This window comes from Caretta caretta, chromosome 3, assembly GCF_965140235.1.
Source record: "Caretta caretta isolate rCarCar2 chromosome 3, rCarCar1.hap1, whole genome shotgun sequence".
Lineage (NCBI taxonomy): Eukaryota > Metazoa > Chordata > Testudines > Cheloniidae > Caretta > Caretta caretta.
The window spans coordinates 210425435-210443300 of NC_134208.1; the positions used below are offsets into that span (position 1 = coordinate 210425435).

The 17866-nt window shown below is 47.2% G+C and overlaps 1 protein-coding gene across 1 annotated transcript; it reads left to right on the plus strand.

The window, feature by feature from the left end:
- The first annotated feature begins 9365 nt into the window (after positions 1-9365).
- CST7 (cystatin F) lies at positions 9366-17556 on the plus strand. The gene is made up of 4 exons (XM_048842298.2): positions 9366-9449; positions 14854-15026; positions 15824-15940; positions 16938-17556. The coding sequence occupies exons 1-4, from the start codon at positions 9380-9382 to the stop codon at positions 17013-17015; spliced, it is 438 nt and encodes a 145-aa protein (XP_048698255.1). The 5' UTR covers positions 9366-9379; the 3' UTR covers positions 17016-17556.
- Positions 17557-17866: the final 310 nt, after the last annotated feature.

Consider the following 17866-nt stretch of genomic DNA (forward strand, 5'->3'; position numbering starts at 1 on the left):
TAAAACTCCCAACCTTCACATTCTGAGCAGAGACACTGGGTGTGGCAGCAAACAGAGCACTGGACTAGGAGTCAGGAAACATTCTGTAGTCTGGTTTCTGCCCCACACTCGAGCTGTATCCTTGGGTTAATCACTTCACCTGTCTGTGTCCCCTCTAAAAGAGGTATAATGAAACTTACCCACATTGTGTGGAAATAGCACTGAAAGGCTCCAGGAGAGGTCAGGAATCCATGGTGCTAGGCATCGCACTGATGCATTGTAAAAACGGTCTCTGCCCCCAAAGAGTTTACAATCCAAACAGCCAAGAGAAAGGGTGGGAGTGGAAACAGAGGCTCAGAGAGAGGAAGTGACTTATCCAAGGCCGCCCAGCAAGTCAGTGGCAGAGTTGGGAATAAAAATCCAGGTCTCCTGACTGCACTATTCACTGTTCAGTGACCTCTGATCTAGTCTAATCCCCCTAATTAAAAAGGAATCCACAGATGGAATTCAATACAAATTGCTAATTTACATTTAAAATATCCTTCGGGAGGGAGCAGTTGGCTCTGAGGGTTATTAATGGGCTGAGAAGTTTCCTAAAAGTGGAACGCTTTTCATCTCACCGAGCTGCTAAAAGTGAACATCAGGATGAAATGAATAATAGGTGAATCCAGGTGCTACTGTAAAACCAAAAACAACACCTCAGTAAAATAAATGTTTCCTTTTTAATGCCACCACTGTGGTTGGAGACAAGCGGACGGTCACTGTAGTATCCCTTTAAAATGTCTGGGTGAGGGAGTGGAGGAGATGTGCAGTCATATAAAAAAAGAGAACAGGGGCAGGCCAGGGGTGAACAATCTGCGTATCCTACCGCCCCATAGAGAGGAAACAGCCACACAGTCGCAAACGGTGACGGGGCCATGCTTCCCGCTCTCCCCCACACACAGACACAGGGACTATGACTTCACTGCAGAAAAGTTGTGGGGGGTTACTTGAAGGCAGGTGCGGGGACAAGGCTGAGCTGGATGTAGTTACATCCGTGACCCGTGCCTGGGCTCCAGGAGGATTCACGGGTGCGTCTGCAGAGCCACTCGAGAGCAATTGCACCCACTCCCAGGGGACTCAGGCAGCTAGTCGGGGCTGCAGCTGGTGCCCCACGGCCACCCTGCTATCTCAAGCAGTCCCCACAACAGGACTCGCACTGCCCGGTGCTACGCAGACACACCCCGAGAGCGAGACCTGGAGGGCGAGAGCTCCAGGGCAGGCAGCAAAGACAGAGCCCGCATGTTCGCTCTTGCGGGGCACCATGCTGCTGCTGTGGGAGACCGGGAACAGTCTCCTGTGGGGCTGGCAGGGCTCCACTATAGTCGCTCCGGCTCCAGCTTCCGGGGCTGAGGGATGGAGCGAGGGCAGGAGGAAGCAGCTCTAAGCGGACAGGGCTAGTGGTAGGCGAGAGGGGCGGCTCCTGGCACAGGAAAGTGGGGACATCTCCTGACTCAGTTCCTTCTCCCAGCGGCCCTGGACTTCCTTCCTCCCCAACACAGAGCACGCAGGTGGCCCCACCAAACTGCTGAGTCTTAGCCAGTCCTACGGCGAAAGGCATCCACCAGGGAACACAGCAGCCGAGCTCGTTCTCCTCTAAAGCGGTGTCTACATTCTGCACCTGATGCAGCTGGCTCGCCGGAAGGGCTCCCGTGGAGCCGCGCTAGGCCGGCTGGAGAGAGCTCGCCCGTCAGCACAATTAAACCACCCCCAACAAGCGGCGGTAGCTACGTCAGCGGGAGAGTGTCTCCCGCCAACAGAGCGCTGTCCACACCGGTGCTATGGTCTGTGAAACCTTTGTCAGTCCGAGGTGTGTTTTTTCACACCCCTGCCCGACACAAGTTTTACCAACAAAAGGGCTAGTGTAGACAAAGCCTACGGGCCACAAAAATGCTGAGGGGTGTGGAACAGATTCCCTCTGAGGAGAGATTAACAAGACTGGGACTGTTCATCTTGGAAAAGAGACAGCTAAGGGGGGATAGGATTGAGGTCTATATAATCATGACTGTTGTGGAGAAAGGAGATAAGGAAGTGTTCTTTACTCCTTCTCGTAACACAAGAACTAGAGGTCACCAAATGAAATGAACAGGCAGCAGGTGTAATACAAACAAAAGGAAGTATTTCTTCACACAATGCACAGTCAACCTGTGGAACTCTTTGCCAGAGGATGTTGTGCAGGCCAAGACTATAACAGGGTTCAAAAAAGAACTAGATAAATTCATGGAGGATAGGTCCATCAATGGCTATTAGCCAGGAAGGGCAGGGATGGTGTTCCTAGCCTTTGTTTGCCAGAAGCTGGGAATGGGTGATGGGATGGATCACTTGATGATTACCTGTGCTGTTCATTCCCTCTGGGGTACCTGGCATTGGCCACTGTCGGCAGACAGGATACTGGGCTAGATGGACCTTTGGTCTGACCCAGCGTGGCCGCTCTTATGTTCTAAGGGTGTGTTTACACTGCACAATCAGAGGTGTGATTGCAGCAGGTGTAGACACACCCCAGCTAACTTTGACCTAGTTAGCGGATGTACCCTGAGCCCAGGGCGGGCGGGCCTAGCCCGTGCAACTGCAGCTTCACTGCCATTGTTACTTGAGCTACATGTCTACACCGGCTGCCATCAGCCCTCTGACTGCAGTGTAGACGTACCCTGGGTGCAAAGGGTGAGAACTTATCCCTTCCTAGCACTCTGCTGAAAAAATACATGCTTTTTAAGGAATAAGTCTGCCAAACACTGAAATTCAGTGACTTCTAAATTAAACCCGGTACCCTAATCCTCTGCACTGCCCAGATCCTTCATTAAAACAAACCCATCGAAAGTCGTCACCCTGGGGACCCTGGCGAAGGCTTGGTAACGTGAAAAAGATTAAAAACAAAAAAAAACTATTGACACTGGCAAATGTGTCTTAATTAAAACTTTTCTAAGAGCACAAGGGCATCCACTAGCTCCTTTCACTCTCCAAATGCATGCGAAAGTTAATGCAATGTATTATTCTTGCAGTCCCTATTGTTCCATTAATGCAGTCGGAACATCTAACACTACACATGAAAAATGAGTTAACTGTATATATGGGGCCAAACTCTGGTCTCATTCACACCAGTGTAAATGTGGAGTAACTCCACTGATGTCAACAGGCATCATTCTAGATTTACTTTGGCAGCTGAGAATCGGAGCTGGACTGATTTACATCAGCTGAAAATCTGATTCATTTCTTCAAAGTCAAATCCTACCTGGATGCAAAATGGCATGAAAAAATCAGATTTATGTACTGCACGCTTTGCTTCTTCAACAGAAAAACAAGATGAAGATAAGTGCATCGTTAGCTCAGTCCTGCATAGATAATAAGGAGAGTGGTTGTTTTCCTTAAATTATCAGATGCTACTGTGAATCCTCCTCCCATCTAACAATCCATATCAGTAGAGACAATCGCATAGGGCTTGCAATAAATAACAGTTGCTCAAAGGAAAGTAAACAAGACGATTCTGTAGTGCAAGTAATTCACCTCTATTTAATCTAGCCCAATGCAGAAGACTCACAAGTTAGATTTAGAGTAGGTCAGAGAGAACAGTTTGTTTATACCAGATACAATGTTTGTCTACGGATAATAGGTTCCCCTTTCTTTTTCAGTTAATATGCAGCCCTGAAAGAGCTGTCTCTCTCTCAGAGATGGATGGAAATCTTTTGAAAAACTATTTACTCCACTGAAAAATGCCCATTTGTGGAAACCAAAACTGCCCATAAAAAAAGGTCAGTTTTGACAAATCTCCTGACTTGAAATATTTCTGGGGGGAAAAACATTTTGAAATTGACAGAACATCCTCTTTTGACATTTTCAAAGTAAAAAAGCTTCGTTTTTCAAGTCAAAGTGACTTTTCCTTTTGAAATTTTAGCTAAGCTAGACAACAACAACAAAACCAGTTGTAAAAAGAAAGAAAAAAGGTCAAAATTGAAACAAAACATTTTGATTGACTCAACCCGAAAACTTTTCTGAAGCAACAACCACAACGCAGTTCAATTTTTTGTCCTGATTTGGGACAGGAAAAGTATTTGAACTCTTGAAAATTCTCACAGGGCAGGAAGATGATTTCCCACCCAGCCCCGGTCTCATGCAAGGGGTCCCTGCACCTAAAGAAACTCTTACCAAATGTGATATCATAGAGCAGAAAACACCCCTTGGGGCACCTTCTGCACTTCATAGAAACCACAGAACCATAGAAATATCAGGCTGGAAGGGACCTTGAGAGATTATCTAGTGCCTCCCTCTGCGATGAGACAGGACCAAGTAAACCTAGACCATCCCTGACAGGTGTTCATCCAACCTGTTCTTCAAAACCTCCAGTGATGGGAATCATGTTTATCTGCAGGAGACATTCTGCACTGGTTTCAACAGTTAATATTTCCAGATAAGGTGGGCCAGATCAATGTTAATCGTGCCAGGGGGTTGAAATAAGAAGACTCACTACCTGAAACTGGCCTGATCTGAGCGTACATGTCAGATAAGAACAATACTGTTGCACTTTGCATTGCAAAATGAGAATGCCACGTGGAAGCAGTTGGAGTATTTCCTTAGAATACTACAGGCCAATTCCACCCTTGGATACATGCTTGTTATTCCTGGTGGAACCAGTATGAGCTGCAAAATGCCTCAGAGAGGAAAATATGGGTCCAGTTGTGATCAAATACATGAATTGTTGTTGTTGTTATGCTGTGCATCAGTCAGTCACACTGCCTCATTGCGTCTGTTGAGCATGGTGGCTGTCATCCATTCAGGCTAAATGAAGGAACAATTAAACGTCTCTATGGTTAGTACTAGCGGATACAATGGGAAACCACTGTCCAGGGACCAGACCATATATACAAACCTGGACAGTGGCAGGGCCATGAAGGCCAAGGGATTTCCTGCGGTTCTGATAACAAGCACAGGGGCAGGAGATTCACTGGACTGCACCTGTGTGAGAAAAAGCCGGGGAAGAGAGTTTTGGGCAGAGTGCTAGCTGGAAAGGCTTGGAACTGTGAGCAAAAAAACTAGCTCCTGTTATTTGCTATAACCCTGGTCATTTACAAAGAACGAACAAAGTCCTTTTCCCTTAACACAGTAGGCACCAAGGAAATACCTGAGTCCTCATCCATTTTGCCTACTAACAATAAAAAAAACCCTAAGGCCTTGAATATGGCTAATGCTTAGGCCCAAACACTATGATTATGATGATTACTGTAACTCTTCTACCAGGTATAGTCAGCTGCAAAAACAGCCCCATTCAACTTTCTAGGCGCTCCTTCTCAAAAACCTTAAACAACACTACCTCACACCCCCATCTAGAAACCTGGGACACTACCCAGGCCTGCATGCCCTTGAGGGGCAAAACTTCCCCACTCACAATCACTGAGTTCAGGGGTTTAGGACGAACAATGTTATTTGGAGGAAAGGAAAAGGGGGGACAACAGACTAAATTTGGGAAAACCAGCAGCAATTAATAAATTAACACTATTAGGCAAGACTCTACCCTGCCCCAGGCTGTCTTAACACTAGCCCCAACCTCAGTTGTCTTCTGGCACTTGCGATTGGCTGGTGCATTACAGCCATGTCCCTCCTCCCCAGTCCCCCACTCACAGTATGTACTCTTGGGTTGGTGGAGTCCAAAGACACTGGAAGGTCAGGGCTGCTCTGGGGGCTCTACCCAGCCGGGGTGACTTCAGCTTTCATTGCTACTACTCCACAGCTCACCTGGAAGCTGCCTCGGACCTCCTGTTTGCTAGCAGTCTCAGCTCAGCGAAGACTGCTAGCGATATCTCAGACTCTGACTATAACTCCTACCATGAGGCAGGGACCCCCCAGTCAAAAAAACCCCACCTACTCTTTTCTCTTTCTTCTCCCCCTCCTTTTCTTAGCCTTACCCAGACCTTCCTGATGTTAGTCTCAGTCAGGGTGACCCTGGCACATGTGGTGTGCACCTCTTGTCCCTTCACTTCCCACTGGGGTCAGTAATGGTTTATAAGCCCCAAACTCAAAACTTCCCTGGATTTTTAACGAAAATGCCCCAAACTGTTCCATAACTGAAATGCAAATGTGGCCCGGCCCACTCAGTCACCTCCCCTTGCTCTCCAGCGGAGAGCTCCCCTTTGGAGTCCCAGCCCATCTGCAATTCTCACAGGGCTTTGGGCCACTCTTCTTCCTGTTCACCAGCAATGTCAACAGAGCTCCCTGTTCTCCAGGGCTTCAGGCCTATGGCTTACATGACAGCAGCACCTAGAGGCCCCATTGTGCTAAGCACTGTACCTACATAGCATACGAGACAGTGCCTGCTAGGAAGAGCTTGCAGTCTAAACAGCCAAGACAGACAGAGAGTGGGAGACACAAAGTATTCCCTCCCTTTCACAGGTGAGGAACTGACGCACAGAGAAATGAAGTGACTTGTTCAAGGGACACAGGGAGTGGATGGCAGATCCAGGAAAGGGAGGAACCCAGGAGTTCTGGGTCCAATGCCAGAGTCCCAACCACAGACCCATCCTTCTTGTTTCACTTGAGCAGAAGCTGCCCAATAAAAGAGAAAGAACACATGGCGGGAGTTTGGGGGTGAGATTAACACAATATTACCTGCAAAATTAATGCTAGCACTGGATGATTTGGCTGTTGCTTCCTGGGGGAAAGCACTGGAGAAACTTATTCAGCACAGTAATAAACAGGTCACTTGGATGAGATTATTATCGTCATAAACTGTAAATTAGCAATCTTTATGTAAAAAGAAGAAAAGAGATGTGTCAGGGGGCATAAATCAACTCTTCGTAAGCACACCAACTCTGCTTCTTTATATCCTATGCTAAGAGATTCCTTATAAGGAATGATGGATACCTCACTCCACAGTGTAAGGGTAGAGAGGAATTCCGGTGCCATACCACACCAAGAACGCAGACCAAGAATTTGGTTCATTTCACCAGCCCTTGGGTATGGCCAGCATGGACGGCAGGGTCTTCCATAGACAACCAGCCCAACCTGCCAGTAGAGTGAAACAGTTCAAAATCTCTGCTCCACTCAAAGTTTGCTCTTGATTCTACATGGAAGGTGAACGGAGGCTACGGTGATGGGCATCAGTGTAAAAATTCTAAAGAAAGGGACTCAAAGCCTGGAGCATGGCAGCTTTACCGCATCACAAGGCACCCTCTCTAAACACAAAATTAAATCCAGCTGACTGTAGTAAATTGCCCTCTAGCTCCCTCAAGTGGGTCAGTACTAGAGACAGTTTATTTCCAGCTCTATTACAAAGAGAAATCAAAAGGGAAAAGGTCTGGTTGCTTCAAACTTCCTGCTCCTCCTCCGGCCCCAAACCAGACCTGTTTCGGCTTCACTGTTCTGTAGTTACGTTCACACCCGGCAAAAGCCTGAGAAAAACGATGAGCTATAAACTGTGCCCTAGAAGAAACAGACTCAGGCTCTCCACTGAGAATGCCTGGCCCCCAGCTCCCTAATACTGATTTAAACCAAAGGTCTGTCCGGTCCTGTACAGCAGCTGATCTTAGCTCACGGCGTCTCACAGGGTACAGCTACACTGCAAGAGAATTAAAACCCGGCAGCATGTCTCAGAGCCCAGGTCCACTGTCTCAGGCTCACGAGACTGGTGCTATGGGGCTAAAAGCAGCAGGGTAGATGCCCCCACTTGGGCTGGAGTCTGGGCTCTGACACCCGGCCCGGGGGGTGGCTGTCACAGAGCCCAGGCTCAGACCTGGGCTCTGAGACTCTCTGTGTCAGGGGTCTATTGAAATGGAGACGTACTCAAAGGGGCACAGGCAGGCTGGGGATGGGCCGGGGGGGGGGGGGTCACACAACGGAAAGACAGGCCAAAAACACCTGTGATTTTTTTTTAATTTCATGATTTTGAGGCCAGTCTCCTGATGTTTGTTGTCTCACTCATAATTTTTGAACTTTTGGGGCTGGCGATACCAGTAAATTGGTATTTTTAAGTAATTTATATTGGGAGAGCTTCTATTAAATGTTGACCTGATCTGTTCCTGTCAGGAAACTCCATATGTCTCTTGCAGCTGCTCTTGTGTCACTAACACCCAGCCCAGGGCGCTGGCTTGCATTCAGTACTTTGCCTGAAGCATTGAAGAAGGCATCATTCTGAAAGGAAATGCAAAGCTTTGAACTGAAGCCCTAGCAAGTAAGTTATCATAACAATAATACATAGTTCTTATCTAGATCTCAAAGCACTTTGCCATGGAAGTCAATAATGTTATCCCCCTTTTACAGATGGGGAAACTGAGGCACAAAGCAGCGATATGACATGCCCAAAGCCACGCAGCAGGGCATAGGTGGGAACATGTCTCCTGAGCCCCAGTCCTGTGCATGGGCCACTAGGCTGCACTCCCTCACCTGGCCACTGATTTCCAGCAGCCAGTTTAAAATGAATGTATGCTCAGAAGCAGCGCTGCCAGTTCCAAGCACTCAGAAATAAGGCACCCAGCCCCAAAACATCATGAGATAAGCTTAAAAACCATTGAGTTTTTAAAAAATAATTTTGTGGGGCTTTTCATGTTTTTTCCACAGCCACAAGGACTAGAAACTTTAGATATATATAAACAGAAACTGGGATTCTCACGTCATCCTCAGAATCCAGCAGCTGGAGCTTTAAGGAAAACTGCAAGTATCATGAGATCTGTGCTAAAATTACAAAAGTTAGCAACACTCCATAGCCCCCCTGATCCTACAGCTTACCCTGCGTCAGCAGGCCTTGGCGTGGACTGACGCTCAGGACGGGAGCTATATTACACACTGACTTTGGAGACAACCCCCAGAACCTCTACTGGCTCTCTGCTGAGAAGTGCCCCGTTACCTCATTTCCCATCCCATCTCCCCCCCCCCCAGCTAACATGCTGCCTCCTTCCTTTGGGCCTCACACCCCTTCCAGCTCCCCAGGCACCCCCATGAATGTGGGGAACTCCATATCCCCCATCAGCTGCAAATCTCCTCTTCTGCTGCGGGCTAGGGACACCCTGTCAGTTCCTGCCCCGCCCGCTCTTCACATCCCGTGAGAGGCAGAGAGCTGTTTTCCTTTTTCCATATGCTCACATGGACGTAGGGTTTATACCCTGTGTGCATTTGTACCAGGTGAAGGTTCAAAGTAACTACCCCTCATCCCCTGGGTGCAGCCATGTTGTCCAGGAGTCACTGATACAGTTGCTATTCAAAGTGTCGAATCATCAACAGAAGATAAAGTTAATGATAGACCTGTGGTCAATTTGCGTGTGTGCATGTTCCTCCAGCAGCCAATGGGAGCTCTCAGACAGGCACATCTTCCTCCTTGTGGGGAGCAGCCTGTTCTCTGACTGAAATACTCTTCACTTGCATCTCTGCCGAGCTGGTAGCAATGAGTTTTGGCTGGGGCTTGGCTCTGTTTTGCTATTTAAGTCTATGGGACTTAGCCAGGACCTCTAATGGTAAGATCAGAAAATAACTTCAATCTTCTTTAAGCTTAAGGTTTGCTGACCTTGTGCATATACATATATGTGATGTATGTGTGACTAATATCTGAGAGTCCAGTCTTTCTCTTTCTGAACTCCAGTGTGTCGCAGCTGTTGTCTGAATGCAGGTGGGTTATGTTTCCATACGTAACTTCAACTGCTCCATAGCATTTCCCTACCTATATCAAACAGTGTGATCTGAGGAGACTTGTCTAATAATTCTAAAGTCAACTTGTGATTTTAATTTATATCAGAGTCTAACCTCTCCACAACCTTGATTATTAACTGTAAAGACAGGATGTAACAATTACAGGCTGGCAGTGGAGTGATTAGCAGACTCTAATGAAGCATTCCTTTGGCTCCTTGCGTACTCTGCTGATCCAGGAAACTCTCTTGATTACCGCTAGCCTTAAATCTTTAGAGTGGTAACTTCAAAGGTGCTTTGTTTTTTAGGACTTGTATTTTTATTTTGATACTGATGCAGAGAAAAGGTTAGTGGGGCTCCTATGGTTTCTGGAAACACGTTGCTAGATGAATTGATAGCTCTCTGCTTCAGCTGTGGTTTCCTTCTAGGTTTGAAGAGGGCTGCAGAGGTCTGCTTCTTTTTAAGCGTCTGAATAAAACATGGCCTTGTTCCTCAAAGTAAGAGAGGAACATTGAAAATTGGCCTCTTCTTACAAATCTACCACTGCCCAGATTTTCCCGAGCAAGGAACACATTTAATGTCTATCTGAGTTTGCGCCTCTGTTCTTATCACCAATGTACAAAGCTTAGTAAGGTTAGCTTCATATTCCAGCCTCACTCCTCCACATAAGAAATCACATCTGGGCCTCAGCTGCAGAATTTGGATCTGAATTTTAGAGGCCCAACATTTAGGGTGCAAGCATCTGATGGTCTGAGTCTCAGTCTGTGGAAACCGCCTCTGAGGATTACCTCTGTGCAGAGAGGCGCCCCTGCTGGTCCGAGGGCTGAGTGCTGGCTCTGCTCCTGGGATATGAGGAGTGGGGCTGCAGAGCACTGGACCCCTTTTCTATACTTCTCAGGACCTGTGGGGAGGAGAGCACAAGTCAGGGTAGCCCCAGGGCTGCTCTAACTTACTATGGAGGACAAGACCCACACCATCCCTGAATATGGAGAGTACTTAAGGCCATTTCAGTGCAGCCAGTCAGGCCCTGAGCACTTAGCCCATCTCTATATAAGAATGGACACCTGTGGCTTAGTACGGGGTGGTTGTGTTTAACTCCGGCAAAGGCAAGGTGGCGACCTTACAGCTGGTACCCTCTAGCTTTTGGGCCTCTAGTTGTCTTTGAACAACAGGTCCTTAAGGGGTAGGGACTGAGCAAGTCAAGATACAGTCACTCTCTTCCTGCTCTCCATCTGGGAAGTAAAAGCTGACATGGATAGAAGATGGGGAGATGGAAATACAAGCATTTGATTGCCTGGGTAGGGTGACCACCCGTCTGTTCTAGCCTACAGAGGTTGTTATACCATGCTTATCACTGCAGTATCTGAGTGCTTTCCGGTCGTGCATTAAGCACCCTGATTAACATCTGCCACGTGTCTGTTCTCTGTTCCTCTGCCCAGGGCGAGAAGTGGGACTAGAGCCTAGAACAGTTAACTAGCTCTGTCCAGAGTGTCGTGTGTCTCGCTAACACCTAGGAACAGAGGTGTCATTTGCTTTGGGGGAAGAGGGACAGTTGCCCCGCCCCAGACCTCGGTTTGCGTCCCCTCCCCACAACTCCTCATAGGTCTGTGTGTCTTCCACTTTCCCCCTGCCCCCACCCCAGCTGTGCAGGCTGTAACAGAATCACATCGCATGTTCTATTCGCAAAAAAGAAAAGGAGGACTTGTGGCACCTTAGAGACTAACCAATTTATTTGAGCATAAGCTTTCGTGAGCTACAGCCCACTTCATCCGATGAAAAGTCCTCCTTTTCTTTTTGCGAATACAGACTAACACGGCTGCTACTCTGAAACATGTTCTATACGCTAACTCCACTTAATCCCCCCCGAATCTTTCTGAAATGACGCCCCTGCCCAGGACAGGCTGGACTGGGATTGCCCTTTCCCCCTGCAGCCATCAGTGAGGCTATAACCTTTCCATTAAAACTGCCATGGGGCCTGGCACAGCTAGCCAGCAGCCACAGGGCTACGCAGGAAAGACGTGGTTACGTGTATAGAACCTATCAAGGTGTCTTTAGCCTATTGGCTAAAATCCAACTGGGCTGCAATCAGCTCCAGTACACGGCCCTGTTGTGTGTATGACCCTTGTTAGTATGTCAGCAGCACCTCACGATACTTCTGGGAGCTGGGGGAGCTGCTTATTTCCCTTTCACAGGTGGTAGACTGAGGCTCAGAGAGCCTGATCATGTGGGCTGAGCTCCAGGTCTCCCAGAGAGTCTGTGGTACAGCAGAGACTGGAAGTAGGGTCTCGTGAGCCCCACCCTAGTGCCCTAACCACTGACCCATCCTGCCTCTGACCTGTGGCTTGGTATTTTAGGGAATGCAGCTTCAGTCATGCATCGATGAACAATCCAGGCCATCAGGAGGACCTCCCCAGTCCCGCACACCCCCTCTGCACAAAGGAGAGGCAACTCAGGCCCTGTATGTCAGAGTTGGGACTGACCTTGCCAGGAAGGTTGTGGTGTGGGAGTCATAGCTATGGCTGCATCGCTTGACGTGAATTATGGGCTTTGGGCTGGGCAAACTGGTTCCGATGGAATAACTGGCCTGCTGGGAGACCTTGGGCAAGTCACCATCCTCTGCCTCAGCTTCCACATCTGTAAAGTGGGGATAATGATACTGACCTCCTTCATGACATGCTTTGAAATCTATGGATGAAAATTGCTATATCAGAGCTACGAATGACGACGACGACGATGATTATTAGTGCAATTAACTCTGCAGTTGCCCTGTGCCTGGGGTTGAGATATATGACACACACACCAGCCTGTAATATTTCTGTTGCAGCCTGCTCTAGTGAGACTCCCAAGAGATGAGATCAGACTCAGTCTGCTTGAGGTTTGCTCACCATCACTGGCAAACCATAAACTTTTTGTACAAATCACTTTTGAATCATACGAAGATACAATCTCTCTGTGTCCGTCCCCCCACGCTCCAAGGTTACTTATGTGTTTCTAATGTGCCCACTGCTTGGGGTGTCCGGGCAGCCTTCCTTCATCTGAAAGGAAACTTAATCTGTCCAATATGATCAGTTAGAAGCTGGAGTCATAGTCTAGAGACTTCTTTTGACACTGGCCTCCCCTTTTTTCAAGGCAGGACATTTAAAGCTCTTCAGGTGCCTTTTATGTGATTCCCTAGCCAGGCAGAGAGCTCTTTTACCACTCTTACAAGAGGCTGTGACTCAATAGGTGTCAGTGAGCGTTAAGCCACAATGGGGTCGCTAACTGTGAACAAGAGGAAGAGGTTATCAGGTTCCTCCTACAGACACAGGGCTAATATCTACACCAGCCCTGAACACCATCAGTTTTTCCATGCAGAACTTATCAAATAACTGTATCAACCATCCACGGCCAGTAAAGTTTTGCCAAAACAGATCAGATCTTCGCCCCGGCATCCTGCCTTGGGCAGTGGCCTAGAAATGATGCTGCCAGGGAGAGTTAATTCACATATCCCATTGGTGGCACTAGTTAACTCTGCAATGCTGAGTCAGGGAGGGGCATTGCTGCCTTAATATCCTGAAGGGGAGGAAGAGTGGCCCAGTGGTTAGGGTACAAGCCAAGTCTTGGCAGACCTGGGTTCAAGACCCTGCTCTGCCCTGGATTTCCTGTGTCACTTTGCCTCCCTGTGCCTCAGCTCCTCATCTGTAAAAATGGGGATAATGCACTGTCTGAGCTCACAGGGGTGACATGAGGTACAATCAAAAACGGAGGTGTTCAGATACCATTATAGTGGGGGGCTATTAAGTACCTTGGATAGATCCTTCTACTCCTTGAAGGTGAGATTACCCTTATTTTAACATGTATTATGGAGCTGCAGCAGCTTTATCGTTAAGAGCTTAATGCTGCAAATACTTATTATGTAATAATAAGTTTACTCATACAAATAAAAGTTAGTCACATAAGATGTTTCCAAGACTGGGGCCTCAGATTGTAAATCAGTTTCCATTTGAATCTGGATTTCTTCCCCTTCTACACCCTTTCCTTTTTCAGTTCTTCCCAAATTTGAAATACCTGCCTACAGACCGAGTACTTGTGGCTGGTGGCAAATGAGAAATATCCTCATGAGGGGGCACTGGCAGTTAATTGGACAAACCATCTAGAAGTTATGAGGTGTAGCAAAAAGGTGGAGCTTTTCATCCTTTTTAATAAAAGTTTGATCTGCTCATAACTCAGATGACTGCAAGCTTGTTTCACATCTTGATCCCCAGCAATTGGCATCCCTCTATTCTTTTGTTATGTCCCCATCAGCAGCATAAACTCATGCTTGATTGGAAGAAGGGAAGGTAAATTGTGCAAAGAATCTTAAGAGCTGGGTAGGCAGATAAAGGAGAATTTGGTATCCTCTTTCATATGCATTGTAACGAGTGCATGTTCACTTCACGTGCAGTGTCTCATGCTTCACAGCAATGTGATCTAACTGTGTTCTCAGTGTAAACTGTTTTAATAACACTTATTTTTCTCTGTGGCTTGGTGCTAATGAGAGCCTTAGGTGTGAAAGATAAGTTGGAGGAGACAGACTTAATATTTACAGTAAATCAGCACAAGCTGTGTGTGAGAGCAACTTACAGAGCCAGATCCTCAGCTGGGGTAAATCAGCATAATCAACAGAACTGTGGTGCTTTATACCAATTAAGGATCTGGCCCTTAATTTCTTTCTCTGGCCCTTGCTCATGCTACAAAACTCTCAGGAGCCTTGACAAACAACTGAAAATGTTGCATTTTCCCATATTTTAGAAATAAGTGTTAGTTTTGCAGATACATTATCATAAAGGACTCTTCTGCAGTGAATTGAGTTAGTTTATTTGTACAATAACCTCTCACTCACATGCACCCATCTGTCTGTTTTGAACAGCGGATGCTATCAAGTGGTAAATGCCTCTAAAATTGCTCCAAAAAGAGAACCCTCCCATTGAATCCACAATGAGACAACAGTCCTGGGATCTTAGATAAGTGTTTTGAACATGGAGCTAAGTAGGATATTTCATAAGCTTCTAGAAACCAATTATGATGAAACCGCACCTTTCAGCCAGCAGCTGCAAAATAGCAGCCCTGGTATAAGAAACACGCCCCCTCTGAGAAGGGAGTTTAAGGGGGCAGATGTCACACTGGAGTAGTGGCAGAGTGGTGTTAACCTGGAGACATACTGTGTTCTCTGACCCTGCACAGTGTTTGTAATGGAGCATGTTTCTGGCATTCTAGTTCTCTACCTGGAGAAGCCGAATTCAACCACCAGACCTGGATTTCCCAGACCCATGAACACCCATGACCCCGGAGTTCGCAGAGCCGCTCGCTTTGGGGTTTATCGCTATAACAACAGCTCAAACGACATTTTTCTATTCAAAGAGTCTCATATAACCAAAGCAATGGTGCAGGTAAGCACACAGCTTGGTCGCATAGAAAATGTTTCTGACTCAGCCCAAATAAGTTAAGAGTAGTGAGCTCTTCTTCTGCTCTTGCCAATACAAGCAGGAGCATTCATATTCCTCACTCAGCAGCTGTATCTCGGTGCTGTCCCTGTCACTCTGCTGCCTTCAGTCAGGCGTCTGGCCCCTCAGGCCTAGCAGTGAAATAGCTCATTCTAACATCAACAGTTAGAAGTATTTTGACTCTTTTTAAAAAAGGATTTCCCCCCGCCCCAGGGAAGATAACAAAGCAAGGTTTATTAGCCAGGATTGCTGCACTGAGTTTCCTCGATGGCAATCGGTAAAAGACGCCACAGGATTCAGGTGCTGGTCTGTAACTCAGCCTAGATCCCACAGGAGGATTGACAAATGAAATCTTGTTTTCCGCCTCGTTCCCAGCAGACACTTCCCCAGTTCCATTGCAGTGATCAGGTTGTCCTAAGCACCTGCTTTTCAATGCTGTATTTGGACAGTGTAAGCTCTTTGGGACAGGGCCTTAGACATATGTTTGTACAGCACCTAGCACCATGGGCTCTGATCCCAGGTTCTCCCTCAACCCCGAAGCCTCCGAGTATTAGCTTATTCTCCCAAGGGGCATTGTTTGACACACCTAGAACACACACTGTGTAGTTGGTTTAGACCAAGTACCCAGTTCTTGTTCCATAGCCCAATGCTCTGACTCCTTTTGGATACATCTGATCTCTTCTCCTCGCCCTGCCCCACCCCTTCTCCTCTCTATTAACTAACCTGGAAACTGCGTCCTCTAGGTTGTCAGAGGGCTGAAATACATGCTCAATGTGGAAATTGGCCGGACAGTGTGTGACAAGAGGGGACATTCCAACTTGGACAGCTGCGACTTTCAGAAGAAGAAAAATCTGCAACAAGTAGAACGAGTTTCATTTTCTCTTTCCCTTGGGATTGCTTTGTAGCTACATTTTTAAGTTCATGGGAGTACAGGGCCTAAAGTCAAGGGGAGTCTTTCGACTGGATTCAACAGGCATTGGATCACAGTCAATAAGGCCCCAATCCTGCAAACGTGCCTGTGTGTCACTCTTGATTTGCAGTGGGATGACTCTCACCAGTTCATATATACACACAATAGCAATTTCCATTTCATACCCTTCACAAAACTCAAGTGTACAGGGTTTCGACGCAGAGGGTTTTATCAGTTCTGAGTGGGATTTTTCATTGCCTTCAATGGGAGCAGAGCTGAGCCATTGTGGAGCACTCTGGAAAGTTCCACCCAAAATGTGTAGGGAGGAAGTTTCCTGGAGAACAGATGCAACTTTATTATGCACGCATCCTTCCCCAGCCCTCCTGGAGAGCCATTTATGGTGTAAACTTCACCAGCAGCTTCTGGGGGGGGGCAGGGATAGCTCAGTGGTTTGAGCATTGGCCTGCTAAACCTAGGGCTGTGAGTTCAATCCTTGAGGGCGCCATTTTGGGATCTGGGGCAAAAATTGGGGATTGGTCCTGCTTTGAGCAGGGGGTTGGACTAGATGACCTCCTGAGGTCGCTTCCAACCCTGATATTCTATGAGCAGCAGGGGAAAGAACTGCTACATGCTTAACCTACAAGCAAGGATTCTTTACCCCCTCATATACTCCTGCTAGGATACTGGTTAAATGGCCTGCTGAAAGGCTAATGACCATTTTGTAAGGCCAGGAACCTGGCTTAGCGGATGCTTTAACCATCACTTAGGGCGCAGATCCTCAACATGGGGCCTGGGGGTCATGTCCACCCTCCCTTTCCATCTGGCTAGATGGAAGGAAAGTCTCCAAACTTTTCTGCTGTAACATGGGGCCACAGTCTGGAAAAGGCTGAGAATTAGTGACACCTGGGTTGAATTTGGAAGCCTTACGTGTTCTTTTCTGCTTGCAGACGTTCAGATGCTATTTTGAGGTCTGGACTATCCCCTGGCTACAGCAAGTCCACGTGCTGATTGCTCTCTGTCACTGATCCAACTTCCCTGGCCACAGCTGCACCTGTCCTCAGTGCACTCGCAGCGAGGATTTTGGTACTGTTTTCTGTTCGCAGCAGAGACCCGTGAAGAATTGCTGCAAAGAGATCAGTCCAATGAATGGCTGATTTTCAAGTATGACTTTTTGGGAAGACAGTTGACAAGTCTACACCACAAAACCCACCAAGCGACATGATCTTAACGAATCAGGTTAATGTTCACTGCTGTCCAGCTAAGGCATTTTGACAAATTATCTGACCTGTAGATGGCCGCTTTATCTCTCCAATCGAGACTGGCCCACCAGTCAGATGGAAAGCAAACTAGATTCTTGCTGCATTAGCTGAAACAGTCACATACAGTCTAAATGGACCGCGGTGATCCGCTATCTGTAACTTCAGCTGCTTTGTGGCAGAAGTGACACAAACTAGGCACCACTTACACATTATCAACAATAACCTATCCACGCACATGCTGAGAGATCGTAGGGCAAATGCTGTTTCCAATTCTAAGAGGAATAAAATGTCAATCATTCTGTAGAGAGACAGGCACAGTTCTATTTTACTGAACTCAGTTACTTGATTGATTTTTTTTTTTAATTCCTCTGGGAATTAAGCTACAGTCTGTTCAATGTCCAGTTATTTACCTTTTCCACTTTAAATGTGGGTTGGCAAGAACTCAAGTCTAAGAGGATGAATCAGCTCCTAAGGGCACTTGATAGCCCTTCATCACTCACTCTTCTCACCAGAGCTTCACTATGAATGGCCAAACCCATTGGGCCATCAACCAGGGTCAGACCCCACACCACATACACTGAAACCATAAGTCTCTGATGCCTGAAGTAAGGGACTAA